This window comes from Stegodyphus dumicola, chromosome 2, assembly GCF_044657685.1.
Source record: "Stegodyphus dumicola isolate Sdum_Otavi_A_Nest chromosome 2, ASM4465768v1".
Classification (NCBI taxonomy): Eukaryota; Metazoa; Arthropoda; class Arachnida; order Araneae; family Eresidae; genus Stegodyphus; species Stegodyphus dumicola.
Window position 1 is genome coordinate 262,936,820 of NC_140769.1, and position 14,952 is coordinate 262,951,771.

General features: G+C 32.5%; 1 protein-coding gene across 1 annotated transcript in view; it reads left to right on the forward strand.

Moving 5' to 3' along the window:
- The window catches only part of Trp1 (translocation protein 1), a 42,115-nt gene that overhangs the window by 21,559 nt on the left and 5,604 nt on the right, over positions 1–14,952 (forward strand). Inside the window, exons 5-6 of the mRNA XM_035362682.1 lie at positions 3,565–3,654; positions 14,477–14,537. Coding sequence (XP_035218573.1) covers positions 3,565–3,654; positions 14,477–14,537 — 151 coding nt within the window. The remainder of the gene's footprint in view (positions 1–3,564; positions 3,655–14,476; positions 14,538–14,952) is intronic.

The window sequence follows — 14,952 nt, forward strand, 5'->3', positions numbered from 1 at the left end:
TTACATATTATGAATTGTTGCCACCAAATTGAACAATTCAGAAAAATATTGTGAATATAAGTGATCATTTGAATTGCTGAAGTAATATAGTCCTATTGCAGTCCTATTGCTAGAAATAGGGGCTAATCTTTAGAATATGGTAATAGGTAGTTTGGTGACATTTTGGTAAGGCGATAAAGGTTACTAGCTAGGACTTTAACAATAATCTGAGAAGTACACAGTTCGAATCACAGATTATTTTGTCTCGAGAAATGAGAGATCATGAGACATGTAATGTGACATTTTCCGGAAAATTCCAATCGTGATTTTAGCTAATAAGCACTTAGAAACAATTTCGCTGCTAAAGTGCAGAATTGCCCACTTATTTGTTTGGCACTTTTTACAAGAGTAAGAAGAATTGGATTTTTGTCAATTTTCTTTGACTTTTTAAGTGAAAATAGGTCGATGTGTACATAGATAAAGTCAAGAGTGTGCGCAATGCCATTTTTGTGCAATTCTGGAATTTTTTTTAAGTGAAAATAGGTCGACGTGTACATGGATACTGTTTATGTGCAGTTCTTAAAAATGCGGCAAGCAGTTTGCGATTCTGCACTTTCTCCCAATTTCACACCTAATCTTCGTCATGATTAAGCATTTTTGTTCCATAAAAGTTCTAGTATAAGCGTAATTCGGCTAGCAACATCTTTGGAAAAAATGTTGAGTAAAAAAAAAAAAAAAAAAGACTTCGTGAAAACAAGATGGCGTCCAAAACAAAACTAGCAAGTTGCTGTAGCAGGGTTGATCGCCAAAAAATCGCCAAATTACCATAAACTAGATATTCACTGAAATAGCTTCTTTTAACAGGTATTTGTTTACAGAGAATCTTCGAGCCTAAAATTTCCACACCTTCCTCAAACTATTTTTGAACTGTGTCATCAGAAACTGCATTTTCTCCATACACAGCACAAATTCAATGTGTAATATGACTAAGATTATTTCCTTTTTAAAAATAAATGGCATAATATGACAAAAATGAGCTTTTGGATTCTCCATTTAGAAACCTGAAGGCCTGAAACAAAAATTATGCCACAGCATTGCTAGAATTCTGCAACATGAGCAGAAATATTGCATTTAAGTATCTGCTTCCATCAAGATCATTCCATATTGACAGTAGCAAAATAATTAAAAGAAAACATGCTTTAATTTAAAAATTTGCATAACTTTCTGGATGTTTCAATTATATCTTAGTTTAAATACTGATAAGTTGTGAATTTTGTTTAGCACAATAAAAATGAAAGACCTTTTTTTTTTTTTTTTTTTTTTTTTTAAGTTGAAATGGAAATGTATTGATAGAAGTTGATTGATCTTTGAAAAGGGAATAAAAATTAGTCTTATTAGTAACTTTTTTAGTCAATTAGAAAAATAGTTTCATTATTTAATTGTATTCCAAAAAGGAGTTTCATATTATGGAAATAATTATATCTTGTTTTTACCTCCTAGCAACCTGTATACCTGGTAAGGGAGATAATCTTTTTGGTCCAGAAATTTGCTGATGAGTTTTTCAACGATACTCGCGAATTAGGTTCCCCATAACATATTTTTATGATTTTTCCAGTGATGTTTATCCATTTGTCTGTCTACGTGTGATGATTTCCCCCCTCCCAATAGTAATTTTATTAAACTTCCAAAAATTTCTGTTTTCTGTAATTTAGCTTTTTTCATTCATATAAAGAATTGATTAGATTTAGGTAAAATTGGATAACGAGAAATGATACTTTTCTTGAAGCTGTGAACAGATTTTTTCTAAAAAAATATGTTAGAATCCAAAATTTAACAAGTATTAGAGAACAATAGTGAGCATTATTTGCTGGCACCTAAATATTGTGAGCATATATATGCAGATCAGGATGAATTTAGATTGATTGATATAATAGAAGTAACATAGATGAAAATTAAATTATGGTATTTATTTTAAATATATTGTAAACACTTAATTTTCTATAAAAAGCAGTTCCATTGTGTGTTATTCAACTGCATAATAAAATACATTTTTAATTTAAAAAATAAAGAGGTGAACACTGGATTATATTGGTGTAAATCCAGAAAAACCAATTTTTATACATGGCCAGTTAATTATATCTAATAAAATGGAATTCATATTTTATATTACAGAACTTTCTATTTATTGGAACAACAAATTAAACTGTGTTTCCAGATGATCAAGTGGAAGTGATACTGTAGTTAAAGTTCATTGCTATTTAAAACATGAAATTGGAGAAAGGTCATGTGCTGGCCACATCAGATTTTAATTACATAATCTTTGTTGAAATTGCATTGCGAATAAAAAAATTTTGTTGCAAGAGAGTGCTTTATAAATTTCTTGAAGCTAGCATCATATCTTTCAAAAGGCTCTTTATTAAGCAGACATTGTTCTTAAAATTTGTTAAGTTATGAATCTGCTTCACTGAGAAAAGATATTTGTCATCCCATTTAAAAAATAAGAAAGTAATAATAACATATTTACTTCTTTAAAATCTTAATTATTTTATTTAAAAGCTCGCACACAATTTTATTATATGAGCATAATGTATGAGGTCTTAATTAAGGCATTATGATTATTTGTTTGATTAATTTTATGAATGCTTGATTGAACTTTATCAAATCCATCAACCGTGGACTCTATGAACTTTATTTTTAATGCAATTGCATTTTATTAAATTTTTTTAAAACCTCTTTCATGTAAATATGTTTCAAAATGTATAGTTTTAAATTACATATTTTAATATGAAAAATGTAATTAATTTTGTTATTATTTAAAATTAAAATAAATCTAGTTAATGATGAATGTGGGACAATAGCTATTAATCAATTGTAAAGGTCTGGTATCCCCATTCATCATGAACTGAACTGCTAGAGGTAATTTTGAAAATCGCAGGCACATCAGAATTTTAAGCAAGCTACGAAAACATGCCTAATCCAAAAGTTTGTAGTGTTAATACATATTATGTCTATTAAAATGTATGATTTTCATGTTAAATGAATTAATTAGATATTTCTGTTCACAAGTAAAAACTTTTGTATTAACTTTTATGTTATGATGGTACTTTTATATTAATGAGGCACCACTTAATGCCAAACATAAACGTTGGCACAAATTTCTAATTAGATGGCAGAGCCCTAACCATATGTAAAGCTTCATTGAAAAAAATTAACCTCTAGTAACAGTAGTGAATCATGTAATATGATGTGTAGTGCCAAAACTGTGCAGTTCACTTTCTAAGTGAAAAGAGATTACTGTATACATGGGGAGAACTATTATAGATTGCTGTGTGCATAGAGAGTATTATTGTTCTCTGCATGAACACAGTGAACTGATTTTGCTCTAAAAAAAATCAGAATTGGAGAAATTCAGCAACACACACAACCTTGCTGTTCACATTAAGCACAGTCTGGCTGTCTGCGATGGAATACAAACAGGTTACTATATTTGATTGTGCCCTGTTGATACAAAAGTATCGCTTTACTTAATCTAAGCAAAATTAGGCTTAGTAAATAGTGTTTGATTTTTTTCCCCCTCCTCCCTAGGATGGAAGTGAAACCATTGAAAAGAAGAAGGAGAAGAAAAAAATAAAATTAGATATGCATCTGGAGCAAATTTTTGTTGATAGCAATGAGGTTATTAATTTTTTTTAATTGTTCCTCTTTTTAATTTGAATTTTCTATGGTAAGATTGATTGAAATTATAAAAACTAGTAATAGTTACACGAAATGCTTCTTTTTATAGTTGTATTATATTATATAGTGTCCATATTCTTTTAGGGAGCATACAACATTAACTCTAAGTCAAAGACGAAGTAGGGAATTCTTGCTATGTTCTTGAGAATAAATACTGCAGAAGAGAGATTTATATAACCTTTTTATTTAAACTAAATTAGAACAGATGCATGCACATCGTGCTCACAAATCACCACCACTTGTGGCTACATAAATTAATAAAAGAACATAACAAATCACTAGTGAATTAAGATATCTAATAACTGGTTCTTTAGCTTAACTAACGCTAAATCAGCTATGTACAGCAAAGCCTAGACGAGGAATATCAGTATAAACTGAAGGGTGTCTAACACCGCCTAGAGAGCTAAATTCAAACATGCAGCATAAACTGGGATCTAAGTCCACTACTATTCTTTTTGAACTTTTGACATGCAGCTTAAATACTGCTTCTGAAACATGTTTAAATTTGAGTACTACATCATAACAAAATTTACCTTCTGGCAGGAAACTGAAATCAGGAGGGAAAGGAAAACGAAAAATAATTAGTTAGAATAAAATAAATCCTTACAGTATTTATTATCATCATGAGGTAAAGTACTGTAGATGTTTTTTGACAACTATTTATTTTTATTTATTTTGAAATGATGCACTTTATAGCAATTTATCATAAGCAAATAATATTTTTAAAATGGAAAGGAGAAATACCCTTTTTGAAATTAATTCTTTGAAATCATTTTGTATTTGTACATATACATAATCAAGGTATAATTAAAGTAATTAAATCAATTAAAAGTGGAACTACTAACATAAAAATAATATTTAAAATAGAAATCTGAAACAATAACAAAATAATACAACTAAATAATTATCTAATTAGGTATTTCATTAATTTCAAAATATACTGCACTACTTTAATAATCTTAATTTTGCAGTTTCTAAGCTATAGTGGCAAAATATCTAACAGGAAGGCACAAAACAAAAACAGTTTGAAACAGACCTAGAATTAAAGAAAGCTAAATAATAGCTTGTATTTCCCTGTATTTTGCCAAGGAGCAGCCAAAAGAATTATCAGCAGAGCCACACTTCTGAATCATATTATTATTAAAATACCCTAAGCTTTCCAAATGTAGAAATTAACAAGAAGCAATTTAAATTTTCAAAAATTAAATTCCAATTTAGGTTTAAAAAAGAAAATACTCAAAACAAAACAGGAGAACTTAAGATTGTGCCAAATACAAGCAAAAAAGAAGCTTTATTGATCCCCCTTCCACAAAAAAGTGCAGTCTTAAAAACAGTTTCAAAACAAAATTTAAAACTAAACGTAAAAAAGGATGTAAAAAACTGTTGTACCAATACAATTTCCTGGAACTTTAGAAAAAGATTTCAGTTTTGTGTTGTTTTGTTTTTGCAATAATTTATTTTTCTTTCATTTTTGTTTTCCAGATTTTTTACTATTTTTAATTTATGCTTTTCTGTTATTTAGTTTTGATTTTTTTGATTGACATTGATTCTATATATTTTATCTCTTTACCCACATTAGTCTCTACAAATGGTTTTGCTTTAATTCACTTTAAATGTCTTTCACTGTGAATGCGTTGTTTCACTTTTCATTCGACCTTGTTGCCATTTATCAAAATGTAAGGTAGATTGAACATGTCTGTTGTGGATTAACAAACAAGGCTATTTGGAAGCAAAAGATGCAGTTTTTAAGATTATTACTCTTTTACTTTTGAATCACGGTGATTTAAATAACAAAAGAGCATTGAATTTCATGATAAATCTAATTTAAAATGCTCAGTATAATACACTAAGCTATTTAAAAGCAGTAGATGCAGTTCTTAGAAATATTATTTTTTACTTTTCAATTAGATTGATTTTAATAAAAATGCATTGAGTTCATTATGTATCTAATTGAAAAACATTCAGTATAACAAACTATGCTAAAAAAGCAATAGATGCAGTTCTTAAGAACATTATTTCAAGCATATGGGTTGAATGTGCTCAGAAATGATGATAGCTTGATAAAATTTATTTTTCCGAAAGAAGCACTTCACATTTCTGGAACATTTCACAGAAGCACTCATACAACTCTTCTCAGTATGACAGAGTATAATCTGTAATTACCACTTCAACTGCTAACAACATTAAATACAATGCAATTCAAAGTGCATCTAAAAAGCGGAGCTCGCATGGAGATCTCTCAATACTCAGAACTAAACACAGAGAGCTAATGCTCTCTCTGGTCATGTGATTTTCCCCCTGGCTGGCAAGAAATTTCCAGTACCTTCAGTTTCTCAAAATTGTTGGAAGGCATACTCATGTACAATTACATAGGGCCAAATATGGTTACAATTACATATAGGGATCACATCAGTCACAGTTATGCAGGAATTGGACCAAAATATTTGGCAACTTTTGGTGCTTTCTCGCCAAATGTGGTGACAGAAATTCGTTGCCAAAACCATTGCAATTTTTATGTACCAATTTTGCAAGATAGCCATTTACTTCAGTGTTAAATGGACCTTCCCCAATACCGGCGGAGCTTTGAATTTCCAAGACCTTTCACATTACATTATACAAAGGGGTATTACGATTTACATATAGTGCCACAAAAATTACTTTTATGTACAAAATTTATAACTATATTATACTTTTGAAGGGGTGGATTTCAATAAAAATGCACTGAAATTATGACCGATGTAGTTAAAATTATTCCTTTAAACAAACTAAACTGTTTAAAAGCAATAGATGTAGTTAATATTATTATTATTATTTTATTTTTTAATCTAATTAATTTAAATAAAAATGCACTGAATTCATGATGCATCTTGTTTAAAAACATTCAATATTTATACAGAATGATATTTTTGGTTTTTCAAATATACAAAAGGTATAGAATTCTCATATAAGTCTAAAATGTCTGTTCATCTAATATTCTATAAAATGTTTCACTGTTCCAAGTGGGCCATCTCTGTTGAAAATCTTTGTTGATAAATAATATTAACCCTCTAAGTGGTATGACCTTTTTTAATCTGGGGGTGAAGACCTGTATCTGAACAGCATTTATTAGCTAGATTTGTATAATACTTTAGTTTCTGTTTTCGTGAACTTCAGTTCTTTAAGATGATATTGTTGCAAGCTAAAGAATCATCAAAGTTTTGTATTGTTCTATTTATTTTATTTTAAAAATAAAATAAATAGAACAATACAAAATACTACAACAATATAGAAAACCAAAAATGCAATTGAAAAGGATTAAAATATATATGAATATGTACAACATGCCCCCTCGTTAAGGACTTGCATGTTCCAGGCAGTGAAATCTGTAAGACAGGGATAACCAATTCTCATTACCATAGTAATAAGGTGCAAGTCTATCACTACCTTAGGTTTAAAAGAAGTTCTTTGTATGTGCACCACTACATCATTCATTTTTTATCGCAGAGTTGGGCCCTTCTCACAATATCTGTAGCAGGGGAAAGATTGTGCAAAGGGCTTGATATCCTTGCTTGAATCTTGAATTCTCTGTCTTTTGAATTGGCATCATATCTCATCTTTAACCTCAGTGGCTGTATTCGTTCTTTCCTTGGTGAACCATTGAATGTCCTCTAGACGTGCCTGCAGATGTTCTAAGTGTGGCTCGGGCAAGGAAGGCATATTTGGCAGGATCATGCGCAAAAATCATTTGCTATGGAGAAAATCCAGTACTTTCATGAACAGCACTCCTTTATGCTAGCAGGAATAATGCTAATTTTTAGTCCCAGTCACACTGGCTCGGCATACAAATAAAGAGAGAGTCCAAGATTATTTGATTGAATTTCTCCACCATTCTTTCTGACTAAAGATGTAAAGAGTGGTTTGAGTCTTCCCCATTCCAAGAATTCTACAAAGTCCTTTAAGTGTAGAAGATGTTAACTTTGTTCCTGGTCAGAATGATTAAGAAGAGGCACTCCAAATTGTAATCCATGTCAGCTAGGTACCCTTAGTTGTATAAGGTAAAGATCCTAGAATGTCCAAAGCAATTCTCTTGAATGGTGCTGCCACACTGTAGTGCTGGAATCTTCCTCGTGTACATGTTGTTAAGCCTTTTTGAGCTCCATACGCATTACACGATTTGCACCACATTGTCTTTAATCCAAACAAAACGTGCAATGTCTGCATCACACCAAACTGACTTCCAGTAAGGCTGTAATGAAGCTTTGACCGAACACTAGGTACTCAAGATCTGGCAAGATGAGCTGCCATTTAAAACTATTTATATCGTCAGCTTCCCATTTGCAGTAAAGAACTTCATCTTGCAGATAAAGGGAACTACACAAAGCTGATTATCTTTTTGTTACTACACTAAAGGGTGCCATTTCTTTCTTCTCATTTCTATTAATTCCAATCATGGCCTTAGTTCAGGATCTTCCATTTGAGACTGTCTCATTTCTTCGCTGCTGCAGGGATCAGTCTCTGGTGTGAGAGAGTTTGTATTAATTTGTATGACAACTGAAACATCAAACCATATTTTAATTGGCTTTTGAATAGTGGTTGCACTTTCTGTACAAGGTATTTTTGGAAGTGCATCAGCATTTCCACATGAAGTTCTTCTGCCATGTTGAATTTTCATGCCATATTCCAGGAGCCACTATATCCATCTAGCCACTTGACCCTCCAGATTTTTTAAAGCAAGCAGCCAACTTGTTGATGCGTGGTTGGTTGCAGTAGGAATTTTTGGCTGTAGGTGTAGTGGTGTAAATTTTCCACTGCCTTCATAATGGCTAGCAGCTCTTTCCTGGTTAACAGTTATATCTTTTTGGTTTTTAAAGACTTTTACTCAAATGTGCTGCAACATACTCTGGCCATCAATTTCTTGTGAAAGAACAGCTCTAATTCCTTCATTGCGGATGTCTGTATCAAGAATTAACTCATGTTCCGATTAAGAATAAGCCTGCACAGGAGAGAACACAACACAGGAAAGCATTCTTAACTTTTAAACGCTTCTTCACATTCGTCAATCCATATAAACTTTTGCTTTGATTCTGTAGGTGGTGGTATGACTAAGATAGTACATTTCATAGGACTGAGCTTCAAATTAGCTTTTCTAAGCTTCTTGGTACTTTTCGAATATTTTCCATGCATGCAAACGTGCATACAACAAAAATGTCATTGAGATACGCAAGGAATGCTACTCCATATCAGAGTCCTTTGAAAATTGTCTCCCTTAGATGTTCATATACTGCTTGAGTGTTGCACAGTCCAAAAAGCATTAATGTAAACTGCCAGAGTTTTGATCGGTAGTAAATGCAGTCTTCTTTTGATCTTGATAGCATATTTCCATTTGCCAGTATCTGCTTTTCAAATCCAAAGTGGAAAACATTTTTTTCTTGCCAAGGTGTCTTAAGGCATTATCAATTTGAGGCAAAGACAATTCGAGTCTTACTTCGTAATGTCATTTAGACATCTGTAGTTGACACAAAATCTCCTGGATCTGTCTGTACTCCAAACTGTGACTATAGGTGATACCTAAGGACTAGATGATGGCTCGATAGTTTTATTGTCCTACATCTCCTTCAGAAGTTTCCCAATTTCTTATTTTCCAAACGGAAGCGAGGATGTTGCTTGATAAGTGAATGGTTTCTAGTGTTGATCTGATGTGTCACATTCGTGCGACCAATATCACTAATGAGGTTGAAGAGATGTCCTTAAATTATTTAGTTATATGACTTGCAATTTGAATTTGTTTATCATTTAATTCTGTACTGTCGATTAAATCTTTTTAATTCAGGCAGAATCTGCTTCTGATCGAGAGCACTTCACAAACTACTTGTCACAGGAGAACATGAAGTAGTTTCTTCTCCTTTCAGAGAAGTTCAAGACCTGTCACTTATGTTATACCATGTCGCTTATGTTATGGCCTGTCCCAGCTATCTTGACTGACACGGTTCCTTTTGATAAGACCACAAGGGCAGCCACAAAGTCCTTTCAAATGTGTAGTTTCCTTGGAGAAATCAGTAATTCCCACCTGAAATTTCTCATGAGTTTTCATTGCATCACTGATGATGCATTCTGTTTTTGGAGGAATAATAATATTATGAGCAATTATTCTGTAAAAACTTGTTTCTTTTTCATCTATCCCAAACATCAATATATCTTCATTAGTGTGCGCAATTTATTATTCTTGATATCTAAACAAAATCCATCCTTTTTTAGAAAGTCAAGTTCGAGGGTACTTGGATTGGTTATATCAGCCACAAACAGGATGAAAACTTGATATGCACCATCATTTTTCAATGCACTGGCATTTTCTCTGCATTCATGGTTTGTAGATTCAAGGATAGAGCCGTATACAGAAGGTGCCTATTCAAATCGTGGGCTGTATCTGCTCGCAGAACAGTCACATTTGCTGTGGTATTCACTGTCATTTGGGATGAAAAACCATTGATTTCTCCTTCCATTCATGGTCCTCTATCTCATCTTTTAAGAAAAGGTATATGAAGAACATTGAATAGGATCATTAAGAGGCCCGTAAGCTGAATGGGAACACTGCAACTTCTGACCGTGGAGGTGGCGGTGTACTAGTTTCTGTGATGCGCTTTCGGCATGTTTTTTGGTCTTTTCAAGTGGAAGCATATGACACTGTTTTCATGGATTTCCTTCTGTATTATGGTTCCAACATTTTTTCTTATTTTTATCATTACTGCATTTCATCTTAAAGGTTTCCATTGTCTCCACTCTTTTCAGTTCCACCACCACTTTTAGCATTGTGTCATCTGTTGTGCAGATATCCCTTAAACTGCTATCACACATCCCTTTGTTTCAGAAGAACAACTATTTGGAACAATTTTTCTGCTTTGTTACAACAGCCAATCACCACAGATCATTTTGGGGTTAATATGTGAAGGGGAAGCGGGTTCTCCATTACAAATAAGCTGATAGTATTTGAAACTGATAGCTGATTGGTTGAAAATAAACAACTTACAATTTTTTTCAAAAGTAAGAAAAAAATCGTGCGTCTTTCTTTCAATAGTAAACCAGGCAGAAAAGTTGTCCGAAACAGTTCATATGAAACAAATGCACGTGTGATATGGGCCTTACCGGTCGATGATCCTTTCTGCTGGCATTTTTTGCAGTTTTCATTTTCATGGCAAATATTAGAGCACTCTTCAGGTTTTTATTAAGTGTTATCTGGAGTGCTTGCTGTATTTCAAATCTCTGACAGCATCCACAAAATACTGGACACTCAATGTGCCTTTAATTTACACTCACAATCCAGAAAAGCTAGCTGTGTTAACTTTTCAGTGTCATTTGCCAGTTCTTGAAGGATTTTTCCTGCTTTCTGATGTTGAATCTTAAGCTGCAGTCAATGGTAATCTTTCAGGAATGTTTCTCCAAACTGCAATTCTTGCACATTAATTAAGCTGCCAATATCCAAACCTTTCTAGGTGGGAATGTCTGCAGAATGTCCACTGCCTCTCTTCGTAAACAGGCTGCCTGATTTAATGCTTTGGTGACACTATAGAACCACTAATTTGCTTGAGAAATCATCTGAAATTGTAAACACATTTCTGGATGACTTTCTGTCGTATGGTGAGAGCTTAATTGTGGGGTGAGATAACTGGAATGGAATATTATTCAAAGAAGAACGAGCTAGAATGTTCAAAGCTGGCTAAGCTAGTAAGCTGTTTGTGAATGAAACCAGTACTACAATTTTCTGGGATAGTCCTAGAATCTTTTTCTTGAGTTTTGCATTCACTGCAGAAATCTCTCTTTAAAATTTTCTTCTACAGCTGCTACTTTCTCATTCCTAGCACTAGCGATGTTACTTTCAACTGCTGCAATCCTCTCCTTTATCTCAGCGACATTAGCTTCGATAGAGTTCTTCATTTCTGCAGCATTCGCTTTTTTTGGTGATTTCATCTTTGTAAAACTTGCAGCAATTGTTTCCATTCTGGCTTTCAACCGTTCTCCCATTGTACTGGTAATCGGCATTAAGAGAAATCCCGCTTCTGATACTAGTTGTTACGAGCTACAGGATCATTGATGTTTCTTTGAATGGCAAGTCCTGATAAACAGGAAGATATAAAACAGTTTATTGGGAAAACAGGCTCAATAAATAATAAACATGACACAATAATGGTGGAAATAACTAAGAAAACATGAATATTCACCAGTTCCTCTTTAACCCATAAAATAAATCATAAAGTTCCTCAGCTCACTCTCAGTGTAAACCCTAACTCATGATTCAGCTGACTACTAAATCTTGCAGCCTACTCTCAACTAAACTCTCAGCTCCCTGACTCTTATTTATACTCGCTCATGTGTGGCGCGTTATAATCATCTTTGGTATGCGCCAATAACCTCTCACTCTCTCACTCACTCACTCACTTACTCTTATTTATACTCTGCAGCAGGTGCTCTGGAAGCTTTTGAAAGAACCAGTTGTAGGGTTTTGAAAATGTGTTTTTCACATTAGATCATCTATAATTCTGTTCAACAAATACACTTAATACACTTAAATACAAGATGTGACCAAAAACTAAATTAAATGCAAACCATAAAATTGATATTCTAAAAGCAATACAGTCAAAAGTCTTTAATCTGGACCCGTCAGGACTTCAGCGATTCCGGATTATCGGTTTTTCCGGATTATAGATCATCAGTTTAAATCTGGTAAGATGGCATACAAAAATTATAAAATTAAAAGTATGAAACCGTAATTAATGAAATAAAGAGCAGTTATGATCTAAAAGATATCAAAATTTACAAAAAAAAAAAGCTTAATGTTTATTTGTTTACTTTATTAAACATTTCTTTTAATGCACGCATACGTAAAGCATACATAGTCAAAATTAGAAAATTGCAACCAGAAAACTATTTGATGTGTATTCGTGATATTTATAATGACGAGGAATTTGATTTAAATCATATCAAAGACGGAGTACGTCGAGATGAAATACTGCATTTAGTAAGGAATTATAAGCCGAATAAAATAAAAACATTAGCCCTGAAGATAAGGATAGTGCTGACAGATCAACTTCCAGTTCATTGCCTGCCGCGACGTCCCCCCCCCCCCGGCAGAGCAACGTAAAATTGATAAACAGATTTCGGAATGGTTAGAGAAACGAAGGATATATATGCCTTTATCCATTTTTTGCAGCAATTACACTTTTTGTTTCATGGACATCGAAACATGCTTTCGCTTTGTAGATCCTTTGGCAGCTCCAAAATCAGACATTCTTTTTTACATAATCGAAAGTTCAAGCCTACTTTTATAAAATTGCTCTAACAATCTGCAAAAAAATAATAAGCCAGATCCAATTAGAAGATTAAGGAACAACGCAATCTGCAACATTAATTGAAATAGATAATTAGATAATTTTAGCTTAGCTTATACCATTCGTTATACATTAAACACACATGCGTAAATGTATTATGCTCACGCAAAAAGGTATTACGTGCATTATGTGTTTACGCATGCGCAGAAAATTTGTAGCTTTGAGGTCCGGATTATGGACATTCGGATTAAAGACTTTTGACTGTACAAAGTATTTCCAATACAGAAAAACAAAAATTCAATAATAAAGGAAATATTTACAAATATTTATTTGTAAATATTTCCTTTATTATTGAATTTTTGTATTATTGAATTCCTTTATTATTCAATAATAAAAGAAATATTTACAAATATTTATTGATCTTGGAAATATTTACAAATATTTCCAAGATCAATAAAGAAAATAAAAAATCAAAATACTTTAAATTATAAACTAAGATATATACAGTAGACCAAATCAATTGGGACGAGACCCCATTCGGATACCCAAAAATTCGGTTAATTGGATTTTTTCTGAAGAAAAGTTCGACGTACACTTTAATTAATTACTGTATGTTGGAAATGGGAGAAAAAACTATTTTTTAAAGAAAAAGAGGTTTTAATTAATTAAAATGAAAGGGCAGTACTATGTATATGTTATATATCATACTGTACAGTACTTACAAGTGCTGAAAGTCATTGCTTGCTGAACATCTTGGTCAAAGTAAGCTGTTTGATTGTATTCATCCGTTTTTGGGCAGCCGAGTCGTACATCAGCTTGACAATGAGGAGTTGCATGGGTTCACACTTGGGTGATGCTCCATCCACTTCAATGCAGTTTCAAGGCCAGCAAATGCTTCACTAGCTGAAGGTCCCATGTCTGCTTCGACTTCGACATTAACATCGACATCTACTTCCTCGACACTTATTTTTGTCACACTTTCAATAAGTTCATCATCATTTAGGATTTGAAACCCAGGTCTGACGAATCGAACACCATCTGTTCTCCTGTATCCTCAGCACTAACCTCTGAACATTCAGGAATTTTCAAAAAAATGCTTCTTAATTCCTCAAGCGACACGTCATTCTCATATATTCCTGTCTCTTCCTTATCGCTTTTCTTAAATTCTGAACGTGATTCGGATAACTGGAGTTGTACTGTATAACTAAACCTAGTGACAAATATCTAATGACCGGATACAAGCAGTTATGCCATTCAGGATGTTTTTTTAATATTAAATTAATTTTTATTGTTAAATTTTTAATTTTGCAACATTGTATCCGACATTAATTGTATTTATTGATTAAATAGTCTTTTTATCTTTATTTATATATTGATTAAATAGTCTTTTTATCTTTATTTATATATTGATTTATAGAGATTTTGATATCTATACAAATAAATATGTATATATTTTCTTTCAGCCTTATGTGTGGATATATGATCCCATACCTCTACGTACATGGATTACAGGAACACTAATGGGTAAGAATGTAAAAAGATTTTTTTTGTATTTTTTATCAGATGTAATAAAAGCAACAATGTCTGTACCTATAGTTATCAATTCTCTCTTAGTAAACCCTGAAATCTCATGGCTTGCAATTTTTAGCCTTTACTAACGAAAGGTTTCCAGCGATAAGTGAAATTTACTGAATTACCGAAACTTAAATTGTGAAAAGTTCATTCCTTCAGCTGCACTGATATTCAATACAATTTATCTTATTAAATTTTATTGGATCTACTAATTCTAAACTAGTTATAGGTTTAACTTTTTATGCAGATTTAATCAATCAGTAATATTTAATTTGTTCTTGCAAACTTGCTTGACTTTGCTTTTTTAAGTTCTGTGGATTCACGTTGATTGAATAATTTGGTTGTGAGTTTTTTGTTTGTTTGTCTA